This window comes from Bemisia tabaci, chromosome 1, assembly GCF_918797505.1.
Source record: "Bemisia tabaci chromosome 1, PGI_BMITA_v3".
In the NCBI taxonomy this organism is placed as follows: domain Eukaryota; kingdom Metazoa; phylum Arthropoda; class Insecta; order Hemiptera; family Aleyrodidae; genus Bemisia; species Bemisia tabaci.
This window is the reverse complement of record NC_092793.1, coordinates 51,021,057-51,039,327: the sequence shown is the minus strand read 5'-3', so window position 1 is coordinate 51,039,327 and position 18,271 is coordinate 51,021,057. Positions and strand designations below refer to the sequence as shown.

General features: G+C 40.2%; 1 protein-coding gene across 5 annotated transcripts in view; it reads left to right on the top strand.

Moving 5' to 3' along the window:
• The window catches only part of prage (RNA exonuclease prage), a 94,380-nt gene that overhangs the window by 26,695 nt on the left and 49,414 nt on the right, over positions 1-18,271 (top strand). For 2 of the 5 annotated variants that reach the window (XM_019049282.2, XM_019049279.2), the window contains exon 2: positions 15,417-15,620. The exons of 2 other annotated variants lie outside the window; for them this stretch is intronic. In XM_019049282.2, coding sequence (XP_018904827.2) covers positions 15,575-15,620 — 46 coding nt within the window. In that variant the 5' untranslated portion in view covers positions 15,417-15,574. Of the gene's footprint in view, positions 1-14,052; positions 14,962-15,416; positions 15,621-18,271 lie in introns of those variants that run through there. One more of the 5 variants, XM_019049280.2, reaches the window with a different exon arrangement.

Genomic DNA, 18,271 nt, shown 5'->3' with positions numbered 1-18,271 from the left:
TTTGCAGTGAACACCTTAATAATCGATTATTTACCACAGCTTCAAATAGGGAAATATCGATCGATCACCAAGCATGCCACGCCACTGGTGCGTACCATTCCCTCGAATAGAGCGAACAATTTTAAGTGCATTGGTGAGCCTAACCCCCCCCCCCCCCCCCCCCCCGCATTGCCAAATTGTAAAATCGCTACTGGCCATCGTTTTCCTTCGCTAGATCCCCTTTTTCTCCGAACGCATGGTCTTTTTCTCTACACCGAAACAAAAAAAGGTGCTTGAGTAACATCCGGGATGTTAAAAATGTGTGCAACAACTCTTGAATGTTGTTATGAACACTCTGGCTGTTAAAGTAACATCCTAGCTACGTTGAAGTAACAACCGTAGCGTTCATAGCAACATTTAAAAATTATCGCCCATATTTTTAACATCCAGGATGTTACTTGAACAACCTTTTTTTTTGGTGTATGTATTTGAGGGTCCATTTGACGGGTTTCATTAACTTACGCGGCGGCGCGGTGTCTCGATGACCCGAGAGCAGCGCCCTCTACTTCACCCTTCAACCTTGATTGCGGTTCAGCTCGCGATTATTTCACCCATTCATGCCGCACTTGGCGGGTTGCGGGTTCAAAGTAGCACCTGAGCGAGGGCATCGAAGACGAGCCTGAGCCTTGGCTCGACTGAACTTGGCAACGCTCAACATTGTTGTTTTTGCGGGGAATTGACTGCGTTATTCTCGAGAAACAATGTAAAGTAGGCGAATTTCATTTCAAAATCGCTAACATTGCCAGCATGAAGTATTACCATTAGCGTTCTCGCCGTCGTTGAGATTAAGATCGGACGATTGAATCAACATGGCCCTGAGTGATCAAGCTTTGGACTTTGGCAATAATTAAGTTTTTCTGGTTTTTGCAACGTCCGACGCAATCACATCTGCAACCAGTGGCAACTTTACATATTGGCAGTGCTAGGTCTTATCAATTTGAGTCCATTGAAAATATCGATTCTAAGTGAGTCAGCTTACCTCACCTAGAATCGATTGTTTTATATACATTTAAAGGGTGGAAAAACAACGTTGCCATCTTGTAACCACAAACAGCCCGAGGAGTGGCTAGTGGATTTAGTTCCGTTGCATTTGAGTTTCTTATCCAAAGGCACGAACTTATTTCTCCTCCAACTTCGTTCTCTATCAAGCATGGCACAAGAAATTTTTGTTTAGCCCATCAGCCATCACGAGAGCAAAATTATAAAGCGAATCGAATTTTTACATATTCGATGGAGGATAAAACCAGCATTTGGGAATAATGGGCCAATTTACGATGGAATTCGATATCAACCGATTATAAGTACATAAGATTTACTCTAATGCCACCCATCCTTCTTTACAGAGAAGTGAGAATGACAAAATAATTCTACTGACGGAAGGGTAGAGTTCACGCGACCTTGTAAATCTAATTCTCAGCTGCTTGAAATAATGACCAGAAAAATTAAAAATAAATCGAACATATTTTTGGAGTCGAGGGCTGAAGTTCACTGCAGCAGTCTCGTGAAGATCTAAATGGTCAATAATCTTTCCTGCATAGGCCTCAGACCTAACAACGAGGAAGAAACTAAATGTGCTCTTAAGCTAAAGCTACTTTTATAATAAAACTTGGAATTTAAATTATTCTCTAACACTCATTTACCAACCGCCTCAATTAAAAAGCCCTCGAAGTCTGCATTCGAATACTGCTATCAAATGCACGTATTTATGCTAAAAGGAACTATGTACATAGAGACTGCGTGCGACATAGCTCCTTCTAGCACAAAAAGTCCAAATCTCATCGAGGTCCTCACGAGTCCGTTCATTTACCATTTTCTTGGAGAGTTCGTATGGCATAAGGGCGTAACTGCATTCTGCAATGAACCCTGTCTTCCATTCAATGCAATGCTTTTCCGGGCTCATCTCAATGTCTAGTGCGCCCTTATATCAGCCAAGCGACGAATTATCGCTCCTGGTTTGGCAATCTCTCTCCTTAATTAACAACCAAGTAATAAGTAATAAACATTCTGAGTGGAAGAAGCAGCAGGTTGATGTAGTTACAATTAGTCGAAGTACACCCGTGAAGGCTTGGCGCTTCCTTCCCGATTTCCAACTCAGCGAGGAACTAGAGTTACGAAAAGACTCTTTGTGCTGAACTTAAGAGTTTTAAAACTTGGGCCGGAACCGAGGAAGCTGTCGAGAACTTTGCACTTTCACAATAAAGCTTGTAAGCTCTCGCGAGGATGCAAGCTTGGAAACGAGTTGACCGAACTCAGCAGGTACGAGCCATCCATCTCTAACTACAGGACAGTTTGTTCTAAATGTCGAGCAAAGCGTGGTCACAAAGTTAATTAACTTCCAGAAAAATTAGACTGTTGAGGCGTTTAAAATAATTGGTGATTTTGGCCTCCAGAGTAAATTGATGGGTAGAATCTAACCAAGTGAAGGTTCAATACAGACCATACGAACAGTCGCGGTAGAGACCAGTGCAATCGATCAGATCATGCGAATAGACCTTGGTAGTTCTTTTTGCTTCCTTCGGTCTTAAATTAATTTTTTTGGAAACCATACCGACCAATGGAGAATTTGCAGGTATCTGAAATTTTGTAAATTCCATGTTTAAAATGAAACTGTTGAGAAAACTGAGCACGAGGATATCCTTGGTTTCTAAATTGAACACTTATTGGAGGAAAAATGACGGAATAACTTAATTTGCCAAAATACATGTGTTTAAATGGAAAATTCCGCCAGATGACGTCACAAGGCGGCACATTTTCTCACTTTTAAATCTATTTTTCTCCGATTTCCCATTTCAGAAAAAAATTATGAAAAATACTGCGAAGTCAGCTTATTGAGCACTCTCAGATGAAGGAATAAAATTTTTGTGTGCTGATTCTCCATTAGGTAGGTCATTTTCAATACCTGAACGTTAGTTTTGAGGTTCAATTGATTCTACCACCGAGCGCCTGCAAGCGCCTGCGCTTGCGATTTTAACGACATTTTGCGAGAAAATCATTCGAAACCGAATCCCATCCTCAGCCGCGATTCAAAAATTCGTTTGTGTTTTTAAAAAATTCGAGACTTTTGTAGCCCCCTAACGGCGCTTCAGTATTTCATCATACGTTTATTTCTTCGCGAATAATTAAACTTCAATACCTCGTTTCCGCTCAATTGAATACGTATCCACGTGGAAGGAGCCGGATACGATTTGGCAGCGATTTACTCAATCAATCGTTCAATATTTGATCAGATCATTAGCATGAATGTCAAAATATGTGAACAACGTTTTGCAGACTGGCTGCGCAGGAAAAGCGGCCAAGGATCTTCCTGGAGGCTAGTTGATCCGTCGCTCGAGCACTGGGCGCGGAGAAAATCTGAGGGGTAATGGGGGGGGGGGGGGTACGTCCTATTTTCCGCTCTTCCTGCCTTTACGTAATAAATAACTGCAGTTTTCTTTATAGTACAGCATATTTTCTACATCGATCCTTCCTTTCCTCCTTCTCACCATCTAATTAATATTCTTTGGAATTGCGTGAGAAAAATTTTAATATCGGTAAATACTTTTTTTTTTAAAGGGGTCTTTTTAGATTTTGTTGCAAATAAATGCAAGCGGAAAAAATGTAACAGCATAAAATGTCTAGCAGTTGCAAAAGTTTAACTATGCTAAAACGGTGAGATTTTCCTTATTCTCCGGTTCGACCATAAATCTCGCCTCCCTCCCTCCCCTGAGAAAACTAACCTCCATTCTGCCACGCTAAGGAAAAACGCCGAATGAGCCTTCAGACGTTGCCAAATTCTCTTTGAAAGATCACTAATTTTCAGGGAACTTTGTGAATATTTTTCTTCCAGTTTCTCAGATAATTTTGTTTGGTATTTGGTCTAGTGTCTGAAACTTTCAAGGAAAACTATTCATAAATTTCCTCAAAAATAAATATTTTTAGAAGGAAAATTAGCAGCTCTCGGATGTTTATACGGCGTTCTCCCTTAGTACAGTAGCACTCCACTAAGTTATACCCGTTTTACAAATTTCGGGCTCAACCTCAGAGATTGAAAACATTGTTCTGTTTCCGTGACGTAAGAACATAGAACAATTCAGTTTTCGCCAGGAAGATTTTTCTCGCAGGAAAATGTAGAGCAGCTACAAAACGAAAAAAATGCACCTTCCTGATGATTTGTCTTCTTATCTTCAAGAATTCGCTCTTCAAAAACAATGCACTTTGCGCATAATTTTTTCAAGGTCCGTACTTTGCATAATGCTTTCTGTGGTGCACGTCAAGACACTAGCGCACGTTCATATCATCACTGCATAAGCCTTCCTGAAAATCGTAGATAAGGCCCATCGTTGCCAAGAGACGTCGACAGGCTCTTTCGACTGCGATATTATTTGAGAGATTATCATAGAAGCGAAGGCACTGCAGAATTGGGGGCTGCTGGTCGTAAGAGATCGCTCAGTTGACACGATTAAACACTGTTCTAGAGGGAAAGAGGGAACGTTACGAGATAAAAATTATACTCTCAGTGAGGCGGTTAGTTAGACTTACGAACGTTAAATACGAAGGGGGTTTATTTCTCTAGAGGCTTGTTGATGTCAAATTGTCACACCCTGCGGGCGAAATTGTGTAGTCCGGAGACGGGGAACTTGTTTGTCCCGTCCGTGAAGACTTGGGTGACGCGAATTATTTGTGAAATTTGGAACGAAACTTAAAAGTATTAAAATAATTTACAGGTCGTGTAAATGAATTTTACAAATTATTTTTTCTTTAATTTTTTTCAAAAGTTTTTAGTACAAATTTTCGAGTTCTTTCCAATCTTTCCAAAAACTAGCAAAAATTCACCGAACTTTGCGCGAACGTTAAGTTTTGTAAACCTATCTCTGCGTGGACAAGGCCTTCCATTCATAAGAAATGAACGAAAAATAAATGAAAGAACAAACATAAATGTGGTTTAATGATTTTAATTTCCGCCGCCGCCGCGCCGCGCAGACACTATCGTGTTCGGAGCAATGCGTGAAGTATTTCGACAATTTTGTAGGCGCTATGAGTTTCACGCCGACGACTGCTGCTGACCGCACTGTGTTTGACGCAATGCGTGAAGTATTCACGCAGTCTTGTAGGCGCTATGCGTTTCACGCTGACCGCAGTGACCGCACTGTGTTTGATGCAATGCGTGAAGTATTCGTGCAGTCTTGTAGGCGCTATTATGTGTTACATGCCGACCGCCGCGCCGAGGGCTTCTCCTTTTCATCTCAAGTCCTCGTCATCATTTCTCTCTCAGTCGCGCCGTTCCTGGCCAAATTGCGTGTTTGGTCTTTCTCTTAACTCGATTAATTAAAGGTGCTGTCTCTTGTATCACCGAAAGACGACAAAATTAGAAATTACTTTACTCTCAGAAAATGAGAGATTTTGTTTGTATTTTTTTTCTAAATCCGATTTTTTTTATACCTATATTTAAGAAATGTTAAACAAAGAGATGAATAAAAAAAAATAGTCTAAAAAACATTGGTTAAAGTAAAAAAATAAATAAGACAGTTGCAATAAAAAATAAAATGAAAATGAAAATAAAAATAAATACTTTAAAAAATTCCTCTTTGACTGTCGAATGGTGAAATGGTGATAAATCCCGTAAGGAAGAAGAAACCTAAGAGTTGAGGTAAAAGTAGCCCCAAAAAGGTTCCATTCGATGTGGAATTGTGGAATGGAGCTTCTCTCAAATTCTCGCCTCGTCCTATTCCTTCGGAAAACCATTCCACAGGTGTGTTTCGTGCATTATAACAATATAACTGAACAGTAAAAAGTAATTCTTATGGATGTAAGTACTTTGTACATGCTTAATTTCTTGGAGACCACGTCAAGACACGAAGCGATGACGCCGCGATGGGCAGGAAAGCGCGTCAGATGGCAGCTGCGCGTTGACCTCTGTGGGTCCGCGTGCCCACATCGCTGCCATGTGGGTCGGAAAATCTAGGAATTTCCTCTCAGATTCCATGAATTTTCGCGTCTATTTTACGATCTACACACAAGACTGCTGACTCATCTCGCGGCGACGAACTACATCTCCACTTGATACGTTATCATATTGCCGAGAAAATGCTGCATCGATGATCCGATCGAGGATACGCAATTCTGACCAACGTGTGTGCAAGTTGGCAACTCTGTTTCATCTTCATTTAAATAAATGAAAAATAATCGATTCTAGGTGAGGCAGACTGCGTCACCAAGAATCGATTTTTTTCATGGTTTAACAAATGAAGGAGAAATGTCGCCGATTTTCGAAGAACACCACTGCCAACGCGTGATATTAGTTTTCTGCCATTTTACCCCAGTTCAAATTATACCCGACGACCTCATTGATGCTGAAGCATAAATAATTTATTAATTTAGTCCATTGAAATATCCATCAAAGGATTCCGAAGGAATCGTGAATGGAATATGCGTCATGAGAAATGCGTCGCGAAAAGACAGCACGCGTCATCAAACTAATCTTCCGATTATCGCGCTCTCCACGTTTGGTTTGTTTACAACTCTGTTTTAAATGTCTTAAATACGCCTTGAAAATAAGAATGTTATTCAAAATACTTGTAGATCTCGCTCAAAATATATTACCCAAACGTTGGAAGCTGCATCGAGATAGTAAAGAAAGAAAATCTGCTTTACTGCAGAGCCGGATTCACAAAGCCGATTTTCAAAAAAATTGTGGATGTGAAGTTTTTTTTTTTTTTTTTGATTAAATTAGATTTTCACGCAAAAGCTAACAAAACGCTCTATTCACTCTCCTTTTGCTGGGATTTTTGATCCCTGCGCGCCCTGTGCTGGATCAAGTCGGCGATCGACGTCAGCACGACGATCCGTCAAAAAAACTCGATTGGTTCTACTTTGACAAATCGTTATATCTTCTTCAGTATCCAATTCTTGAACAATCATGAGCAATTTCCAACAACACCCCTGAATAACCGATGACCTAAGCTAACGTGCTAGAGAAAAACGCCGTCTATACCGTCAGGCGTTGCCAAATCTCCTTAGGTAAAATACGAATTTCCAAGAAAATGTGTGAATTTTCCGACTCAAATTTACCGGACAATTTTGTACGCAGTTTGATCCAAATTTTCTGAAAATTTCAAGGGAAAATGTTCATAACTTTCCTTGAAAAAAAACCCATTTAATCTGAAAATTTGGCAACTCTCGAATGTTCATACGGCGTTTTTCTTTAGTAGCAGTGAAGCAGAGTGATCTTTCTTGAGTATGCAGATCCGTTTAATGCCTCGAGACACCTCGAATGATCACCTCTTTGCCACTGTCTTTCCAGTAAACAATACTTGAGGGGCTTGGAGGACAAGGCACATAAGTGCAGTTTTTGAAAAAATTGAGATATTAATGATTTCACGTAAAACTAGTCTTCATGCATATTCTGTGATAAAATTGTGTCCCAAATTCCAATTTGTAAGCATCAAACAGTCAGTTTGAAGTTTCTTTCCGCCATAAGGATCCACGTAATTTCGAATCTTCAAACACGTATTTCTCGAAATAGCAAAAACTGCACTTATGCGCCTTGTCCTTCAAGCCCCTCATTTGTACTCTCTGACCTCCCCCCCTCTCCCAATCGCCCGTGATCCTCTAAATTTCACCATGAGTCGATTTATTTAATCTTTCTCATTTTATCATGTTCATCAATCAAGACTTGAACGTCTTTCCCTTTCATTCCAGCATGTTTACACGTTTTGACTCATCGCTACAAATTGTCAGTACAGAAGTGGGCAAATAATCCGAGAGTTAACGAGAGGAATAAGAAAGCCGAACGAGTGCTGAGAAACCATATGCTCAAGAATGAGAATGAGATACATGCGGGATAATGGAAATAGGTGAACCACTTCATTCGCAACATTTTTTTGTTTTATCGGAGGTTAATACTGTGTTCACGAGCCATTATACCAAGTGCTTGGAGAATACTACGCATTTGTGGACAACTCACGTTGATCACTGTTGCAAGACCTGTAATAAAAGTGAACAACTAGGTATGCCAAGCAAAAGTGAACAGCTGCTTTGAGCTTGATCTGACGGTGAAGAAGGGGTTTAAACTTCAGTTATCGTTGCTTACTGTTGAATCAAAAAGTGCATCGATCTATTCAGGTTAATGATGGCCAAATCATGGACAAATCAATAACATTAGTATTCCCGGGGAAATGTCATACCTAGGGGGCTTGGAGGAAAAGAGAGATAAGTGCAGTTTTGAAAATTGAGAAATTCTGATTATTTTGCTGACTGTAGACGAAATAATCATCTAATCACGTGAAAAAGTATTCCCTATAAAAACATGTTCCATACGATCATAAATACGCTTTTCCTAGTCGTTGAATGCAAATTTATCTCAAAATATGCAGCATTTCGGAAAATAAAAAGTTCTCACAATTTGGACGGTCAAAGAATTATGAAGAACGTTTTTGAACGGGAAATAAAATGGCAGTTTGTACTTAGATGGATTCTTAGTGTCAAAATATTGAAAATTAGAGAGATCTTTGTGAAAACATAAAAAACCTCGTAAACTCTGAAAATATGAGTATCCGTCTAGGCATTTGATAAAATGTTTGAGACAATTTGCCTGCGACGTATGCATGACTTTTCCGAAAAATAAATATTTTACAAGAGGGAAGTCGGCAACATTGGTCTGCTCATACGGTATTTTTCCTTTATGCTGCCATGCTAAGGAAAATCGCCGTATGAACATTCGAGAGTTGCCAAATTTCCCTCGATAAAACATGTATTTTTGACGAAAATGCTTATTTTCCCTTGAAACTTTCAGATATTCCAGATTAAATTGCGCACAAAATTGTCTGAAAATTTTGGAAAATAATATTCACAATTTTCCCAGCAATTTTGGTTTTTATCGGAGGAAACTTGGCAACGTCTGAAGGCTCATACGGCGTTCTTCCTAAGGATGGCAGTATGTCTCGAGCACGGTCCGCGGTAAAGACGTGGGCACTGCGCGCTTCCTCATTTTCTCGTCCAAGTTTTCCAGATCTTTTAATCCGAGCATAAAGAGGCACCTCAGGGTTAGGGCAATGAATTCCGCATTGACGGAGTACAAGGCATCCCCCTTTGGAACGACGACGGCCGGCCATTGAACTGCACCGCCGCGCGCCGCGGATCGGACACTTCTCTCAACTGGGACGCGAACAGAACCCAAACGCAACGGCAACGGTCATGTCTACCTCTTTACTTCGAGTCGCGTGGCGATTGCTCGTCATTTCCGATCCGGTAAGGCTGTGTTATGTCTCCATTTCCGGTATGGAGGCGGAGCCACAACGCTGCCAAGTCAGAGTCCGGAGAGCCCACCGCCGCACAGTGGATCGCGTCAATTTGAGAGGTTGGACATGAAATTTTTGATTATAACAGCAAATTTTGATGTTTATTTTGTCCTATTTTAAGTTTTAAGGGATGCTACATGTAGACAAATTCATTAGAAAACCAATGAAACCAACTTTGGAACCTCACAGTTTGCATAAATGGAGTTAAGCTTTTAAAGTTTCTAAATTTTGTCTGACTTTTCCTATTGCCTCGGCTCAGTGCGCGCCAATCGAAACGTGGATCCTCAAATTTGGAGTATTAAGAGACATAATGTTTTAGAAACTCCTCGTTGCTATCTTCCACAAAGTGTAAAAGATACTTTCAGAAGTCAATGGTCAGATTCGCCTGATACATCGTATTTGATACTGGTTCTATGTATCCTTGATTCAAAACAATAGAACATAACCTCAAAAAAAAATGTTAGGATGTAAGCTAGAAAAAATGAAAATGAGAAAATTCCTACCAATTTCACTTTTCATTGTCATTTGGTACTTAGAAGAATAAAAAAATCTAGCACAGAAAAACCCGTCCCCTTAGATTTCTCACTTGACTTTTGAGGCTGTGTTTACACGTTGAACCAATCGAAATCGAGATAATCTCACCTGTTTGATGTATCGAATACGATCCATGATGAACAATAACCAAAGAGTTGCAGAGCCAGATTTAGGGAATGACCACATCGGCCGCGGCCCATGGCGGCAAATTTAAGGGTCGGCAAATTTTGCAATTTTTTTAAATATAGCTATAAAGAAAAATCGGATTCAGAGAAAAAATTACAAATGAAAAAAGGTGATAAAATCTCTCATTTCCCGAGAGAATATCTCTAATTTTGTCGTCTTCCTGTGATACAATAGACAGCACCTTTAATTAGTCGAGTTAAGACTAAGAGAGAAACCGAACACGGAATTTGGCCTGGAACGGCGCGGCGCAGAGAGCAATGATGACGAGAACTTGAGATGAACAGGAGATAACCCATGGCGCGGCGCGGCGCGGCGTCGGCATGTAACACATATTAGCGCCTACAAGACTGCATGAAAACTTCACGCATTACGTCAAACTTAGTGCGTGCAGCAGCGGTCGGCGTGAAACGCATATGACTGTGGGAGTACTTCACGCATTGCGCCAAACACGGTGCAATCAGCGCGGCGCGGCGGCGGAAGTTAAAATTATTAAAGCACATTTATGTTTGTGCTTTCATAATATTTTCGTTCATTTCTTGTAAATCGAAGGCCTTGTCCACACAGAGATAGGTTTACGGAACTTAACTTTTGCGCCAAGTTACGTGAATTTTTGCAAGTAGTGTTGACAGGGCTTTCGCAAAAAATGTGTCCAACACGAGTAAACGCGTCTTATGCACCCCTCTCCCTCCGGCACGTTCACTTGATGGTTTTTATTGATGTTTCAAGACGATTGAGAAGGGGGTGGCAAAATACAGGCGGCCCATGGGCGGCAAGCAAGTCAATCCGGCCCTGTAGAGTTGAGCGATTGGTTTAGCCATCCCATTCTAAAGTGCAAAAACTCACGGAACGAGACGCGCGACAACGTTTACGCGCGACATTCATTCGTCATCATTTGACAAATTTTATGCTCCATAACTCACTCATCAATCATCACTGAGCCGAAAGCAGCGTTGACCGCCGAACTTGACTTTCGCCTCACACCCGAGTACATTTCTCAGGTTGACAGTGCGAGGTCACAAAAATATAAAGCCTCTGGTCACGATGCATGAATATTTTACTTGATGCTATATACTTTCGCGCGTAATTAAATAGTGTGTCCGGCGACTAGCTGATGCAACCGAAAATGTGGAATACTTTCGGTAAATATCTTCTTGACGCTATCGCTTTGGTCCGCAATGAGACTGTTTCCGGTGATCAGCTGATTTAACCGGAAATGGTTACTACTTCCGGTTGAAATTTTACTTGAAATTCAAGGGTATTAGGAGCTATTGTTGTCTTGGAAAAACTTCCTCTTCTTCATTTTGAGTTGATAAATTTTCTCGGCAATATCGCTACCTTTAGAGCCTCACTACGGAAGGACGCTCCAACTCAGGCTAGGTTTTCGACAGGTTGTGAGATCAGAAAGAAAACTCGAATAATGTAAGATCTGAATGTACAAATAAGATGTTGATCTGAAAGTTGTATTGAATTAATTTTATGCAAAGATAAATTCGGTCGATTTTAAAAAATTCGTCCATTTTGAAACGGTGCACCAAAATGACAGCGACTTTCCGGACTTTAATTTAATTAGTGCATAAGTGGTGCATTAATCTGTCACCCAAACCGCCCCTCCACAACCCGGTCCCCGCCATTTTTATGTCGCCTTCGTTTTATCGGATCTCTTCCTCCGCTGCCCTCTTCTTCCGATATGTTTCATCTCTTAAGCTTCATGAGTTATCTGCGGCCCCAGTCTCGGTTGTCAACACGGAAAGTCTCTAGCTTATCCCTTAGAGGGTTTGATTGATTGGGTGGAGTGTTAACGTGTCAAGGTAACGCTCTCTTTCCGCAGTGCCAAGTTCATCGGAGAAATGAATCATTTAAATCACAGGTGCCAATAGAATGAAGTCAAAATACAAATATCTATACGGTCTTCGCGATTGCCCCGAGTGGCTGTCTTATGTTTGATGTCCTACTTTTTGCTCCCATTCATTGTGACTCACAAAAGTCACAATGATGCATTTTTCGAATGGCACATGGAAACGAACCAATTTCCAGTACTTCCGCGCGTAAACACTCGTTTTTTGGTAGAAATATAGGTATTTTTTCTCTTTCTTTTCCGCAAATTATTTTGGAGAAAGTGACTAATACCACGTAGGTATTAAGGATTTTTTTATTCTTATGTTGGATTTCTTTCGAGTGAAAGTATTTTGACTTGTAGGAGAAGCAACCAATCGCTCGAACCATGCTATGCTCTATCGTATAAAAAAAACATATTTTATCAAGAATCAGCCACCTGTTCTTATGACATAACAGAGTATTCGATACGTAATTCAGGTCAAGAAGAGTACAGTCTTACGCAATAACACCACTCTTATCAATATATTTGAGGCGTCGAAACGATTATGAAGATCAGAAGAAGCGGACGATAAATCAAACGAATTCAACCAGAATCAGTTTAACTGCATTGCACCTATCTGAACAGTGTTAAGTGAATCAGTTATCACTGGGCCTCTTCAAAAAACCGCTCGTTCGTTGGCTGTATGGTATGGTTCCTAGCTTTCGGATAATTCTACACTAAAGGCACCGTACGATGGACGATTACATTGAAATATCCTCAATTGTGATGCCTTTTGCTCGGGCAGAATGAGGAGGGTTTTTGTTTTCACATTTTTCTGCAGATGTGACTCTATCGCTGAGCTGTGCCTTAGCGGCAATCGCATCAAACAAATAGATGCAAGATGCTATGAAAATGATGCAGATAGATTGTTTAAATCAGTTCTTAAGAGTCTTCTCAGAAGCATAAGACAAGCATACAACCGGCACCGGTAGCATTCTACTACCTAAATAAGTGCTCGTAGGATCCAAGGATTATAAAAATGGAATTCCCTGAGATTTTTGCCAAACTTTACCCCTGGATCACTCACTAGAACGTTTCCACCTACTTTCTCATCTGTTTAATATTGTGGGCTGTGTCACTGAGGAAAGTAATAAGCTAAAATGTAATTTTAACAAGTGAAGCAGCCACCTTAGCGCGCTTAAGTGCTCTGCGACTTTCAATCGCCAGTGAAACCGATCCTTCCATAGATAATCAGGCAAATAACACCTTCTGATCTCTTCCACCACTCACCTCTTCTAGGAGGTCCACGCCGCCGCCTTCTTCCGGGAGCTATACCCTATCAGACACCATTTTATCCGTTCTTCTGAAAAGTTTCCCCTCACATTTTGGCGTCGATTATTTTCCACCTTCACAGACGCCAGAGTCATAGGGCAGAGACAATACTCTCCATTGGTATCTTAGCAATGGTGAAAGCTTTTACTTCCGGGACTCCAGCATTCAACTGTTGACTTATCTAGGTCATGGTTAACACCGTCTCGGGAGTTTCGTTTTTCAGACAAACTGAAGTTTGGGGAACTTGTTTGGCTCACGACGTCACCCGAAGATCATCATCCACCTAGCAAGTAGGCCGAAGCCCTGTGTCCACTCGTCAAAATGGCGTCAAAATGGAAGCTCAAAGCGAATCGATAAATACGATCTGTTCGCGATTGTTGATCAAAAAAGAGTCGCGCGCGCCGCTCTATTTTGAGTTGCAACACTCATCAATCGCATCAAGTCCCGACTTTGAGCCACTTATCGTTGAAATCGATTCACTTTGAGCTTCCATTTTGACGCCATTTTGACGAGTGGAGACAGCGCTCAACAGTCGCAAAAAGGGCGATGACTGTTGCCCCCTTTTAATCGTCTATAAGGAAGTGTTGAATCCCCGAAATTAGAAGTTCCCACCTGTCGCCGAGAGACCAGTGGAGAATCTCTTGTCTCTGGTCGTAGGACGTCTCCCATTGGAGGGAGATTTGGATTGACGGCGATGCGTTCACGCATGCGCAGACATAGCACACGCGTGCACGTGCAATTGACTTTGAAATAGCCGTAAAATTGAATTCGGTCCACGCGGTGGCCCATTCACACGGTGTGTTTTTGTGTTTACGAGAGGAGTTTTATCGAGCTCGACTTGGTTGGCGCATGAAACTGATTAACGGCGAGCGCCGAGCCGCCCAATGAGAGTCACGTCCGTTGCACTGCGGTTGCATCCTATCGACTTGGCGGAAAATATGTATCCCAGGCAAAACGCAGCGATTTAAGAGCTCTTTAGTACCTCTCCTGCACTCGCTCGCCAATTAACTCCATTCTCACTGCTAATATTGCAGAAGTTCCAAGTGCCGCCCGAGTAGACATTATCGTTTTATGAGGTTTTTTATTGCCCCCTCGGTGCTTTCACGTCCGATTTGAATTTGCCCTTCCTCGTAGCGGTCGTGTCGTTTACGGAAATTTAATTAGTGTTGGAATCCTTTAATTAGTGTTGGGATTGTTTAATTAGTCTCTCAGGAACGCAGGAAAAACTAGTTCAAATTAAATTTCATAAGTTTACAATTGAAAAAAAAAAATAATCTTTCAAATGTGATTTTTTCCTAACTTGTTTTTTAAGTTTCAAAAAATACCAAAAAACTTTAAAATCCACGGTGAACGCTCGGTAACACAATTTTTCAAGATTTGAGCCACATATGGGTGAAACATTTTCCTTCTGCAGCAGTTGCAAAATTTGGCGGCGTTCGTGCAAATTTGCTTCGGTAGTGTCAGATACTTTTCGAAGACGCAAGAAAGTTAAAAAGTTTCAGATTCAAGTTAAACATGCTAAAATTCACAAACATTTGCTGTTTTTAGAATTATGGACAATTTTTTTTTTCTGTTTGACTTTCGTGAACGCACTAGAAATCTTAACGCAAGCATTTAGCCCGGATGTAAAAACATGAGTGAGATTTTTTTCTTACACGGTGGCTGGAGTGTTATCCTAAATCCCGCGCGTAAAATATTTTATAAGAGGCCGACTCAATACCGTTTTTTACAGGTGTCTACTCTTTCAGAGTAGCGCTGCGATGTGCAATTACTCTGAAGGTAATACATCATATTTTTACCTATTTCGAATCTTTAAAACTTTGTAGAAAAGGTTCACAAAAATCTGTCTTATGAATTTTAGTTGTTTTATTTCTTCTGTTTTTTTTTCTAAATATGAGTGCTGTTTTTACATTTAATATTCGTTTATTGTTACCATCTTCGAATAGTTTTTAACACGTTTCGAGGGTTCACAACGAGAGGTAACGGCTATTCGCTGATATTTCTAAGATGAATCCCAAACAAAATCTTATCCAAAAATAATTGTTTCAAAGTGATCGTGTGAATAGGCTGCGTAAATTGTTGTTTCGACTCCTGCACGACACGAAAGAATCATACCGCAACGAGAAGTACAAAGACGAGAGAACGGAACAGTGACTGTTACTGGCACTTGTGTTAACAAAAATATCGAAAGTCAGATAGTAAATTAACGTAATTTTTATACATTTCTGTTGCAGAGGAAACGCCAGTTAAGACGGTGAAAGAGAAAACCATCCTAACTAATACCCCCACCCGCCGATCCGTCCGAAAAAAACAAACGAAAAAGTGGAATCACGATTTTGATCACACCTGGTTAATAAGGTCCATCAAGGGTCATTCTGACTCTGTTCTAAACATGGATTTTAGCTCGAACGGAAAGTTTCTGGCTTCATGTTCTGAAGGTAGGAATTTTGTTTTTTCTTTTCAAAGGTAAATGAATCAAATTCAACAAAAATTTTTTCAACCGAGTCTAAAGTGTATCGTTGACAGCGCCCCCCCCCCCCAAAAAAAAAATAAAAATAAAAAAAAATCTACCGGAACTCTGGTGAAAGTACAATTGAACTAGAATTTTAAGACTAAAATTGTATACAGCCACACCAAAGAAAAAGAGCCAATCCAACATACAGGAATTGCAGGATCTTTAAAGAAAATATATACGAAAACCAACGGAGGTTTATTTACCTCTGTCAATTTTAAACCACATAACGTAAAATATTATCGTCCTAATCGTAAAGGGAAAACGCTCAAGGGTCCATATGCAAAGAGAGATATCGTCAGCTTTCGAATCTATTTATCAAAATTCATCATCTCTCTGGATTTATCAAAATGTCTCAAACTTATTCTATTCGTTTGTTTTTTTCTTCTTGATCAAAATGTAGGTACCTCCGTTTGTTGAATTTGATTCATTTGACCTTGGTCCATGGAACATGAACTTTACAACTATTTTATACCTGAGTGCAGCTCTCTCGATTACCTAACTCTTTATCTTCGCACTTTTCCTCTTTATTTTTCACCGACTTCTTCTCTGACCGGTTCTTTGGTTCTCTTTCACTCACGGTCTTCTACCGCCGTATGTTTTCGCATTTTGATTTACTAACCACTTCATAACAGTGACGAGGCTGAATTTTGTACTCGTATCAGCAAATTGAAATCGTAAATATACCAATAAATCTTTTTTGCCCTCTGTGTCGAGTATGCGTTGATGATAGATAATTACACAAACATTTCTAACTTGAACTATTGCCTTTGATGTCATATTAAAGTTGTGTTCCCTTATCAATGTACTAAAGTGTGGAAATTGGAAATTTTCCTATCAAAAACTAAAGCCGCAGAATTTTTTTTAACAAGTTTTCAAGTGTCAACAAACCGAGCGCAAGAACAATCCAGAACTTCGTTGAGAAGATAAGCCGCTGCTCATTTGTAGACCAGCAGTTTCCACAGCGGTCATTTCGATTTCTTTCGGGACGGATGAAATAATTATAAAGTCGGATGTGAGATCAATTGAACACACATGCCACTCCTTCTGTATCTAGCGAACGCTTACACGTCTTTTTGAAGAACGTTTTTCGTTATGTATATTTTTTGAGCGGATATTACTTTTTGTTTACTTGTATAGTTTTTACCATTTCTAAAATACCTCTGATGGAACTAGTCCTGAATGTGTGCGCAATGAAAGCAAAAAAAAAATAACAATAGAGATGGTGGCACATAGACATGCGCACAGAGAAAAAATTACTCGACTTGTCATTTTTTTCTGGAATTAACAAGGACTTTTACAAAATTTTCAAGAGGTGTAGTTTAAATACTTTAGTTAAAAACTCCACGTTAATTACCTACGTTAACGTTGATTTACTTATGTTAATCATCCGCGCGCCGCGGCCGTCGAGTCGGATCTGATGTCCACTTTAATTACGGAGGAGGAAAGACGGAAAGACAGAAAGAGTGAAAACAAACGAGCTACAATCATCCGACAACTGAAACCAAGTTCAAATGTAAAGTATCACTTTCTTTTCTTCCTCTGAATTGCCAGATCTTTGAAATTATCCATTGGTCCACCGGCAAGGTAGCCGTCACCGCAGGCACCCATTTTTGGCCAACGGGCTGACTGTTGTTTCTCGATCTTTTTGGATAGCCGGCCAAAGAAAAGAAAAGAAAAGTAAAGAAAAACTGTTTTTTCTTTAATGCAGTAGCAAATAACCGGTGTCAAATGAGATAAAACTCACGTGTATAAAGTTTCAGCTGTCTACGCCACCCCTAGCAAAAAGTGCCCATCACCTTAGGGGATGAAACTCAAAATATGCATTTTTTTAAAAAACAAATTAAACAAAATAAAGCTTGTCGATAGAAGGATCTAGGGTTAATTCCTTGAAAAATGTCTAAAATTTAAAAGATTATCTGAATCCTTTGGGGTTGCAAACTTTACGATTTTCATTTATCTGATAATTTTTGTCCCTATCTTATCCAGGAAGGGCGTCAAAGTTCAAGGACGTTTACTTCTGTGGGAAAGTTTATTTATTCATTCATTCATGTTTTTTTTGGACGGTTAATACTTTTTAATTGAGGGATCCTAACTAGATTTCTAAAATTTATTTGGCAAGAGTGCGTGTATATCTACCAGTTGGCCGCCGAGAATCGGCTTAGTCAAAAGTTTCTGTGGTGACAGATAAGAGAAAGTAAACCAGAGAGGAACTCGAAGCGCAATTACGGCGCCCTCTTGTAAGATCGTGCACATTACTCACTCAATTTCTCCCACAAGATGAGAGAAACAAATGATAAATAATGCATTTCAAATCATCGAGGGTTAACAAACCAAGTTTAAAACTGTCAACCGGGGCAATGTGTACTTAACAGTGGCGTGGCGTGCTTTGCGATATATAGATTGTTATGCCATTTAAACCTATGGAAAAGAATCGATAAACAGGGTGTTCGTAACGAACACCTTAATACTCGATTCTTTACCATAGCTTTAAATGAGGAAATATCGATAATCGATTGTTCACGCCACGCCACTGGTACTTAATACGACAGCGGAGGGTGAAATTAGGATGATCCC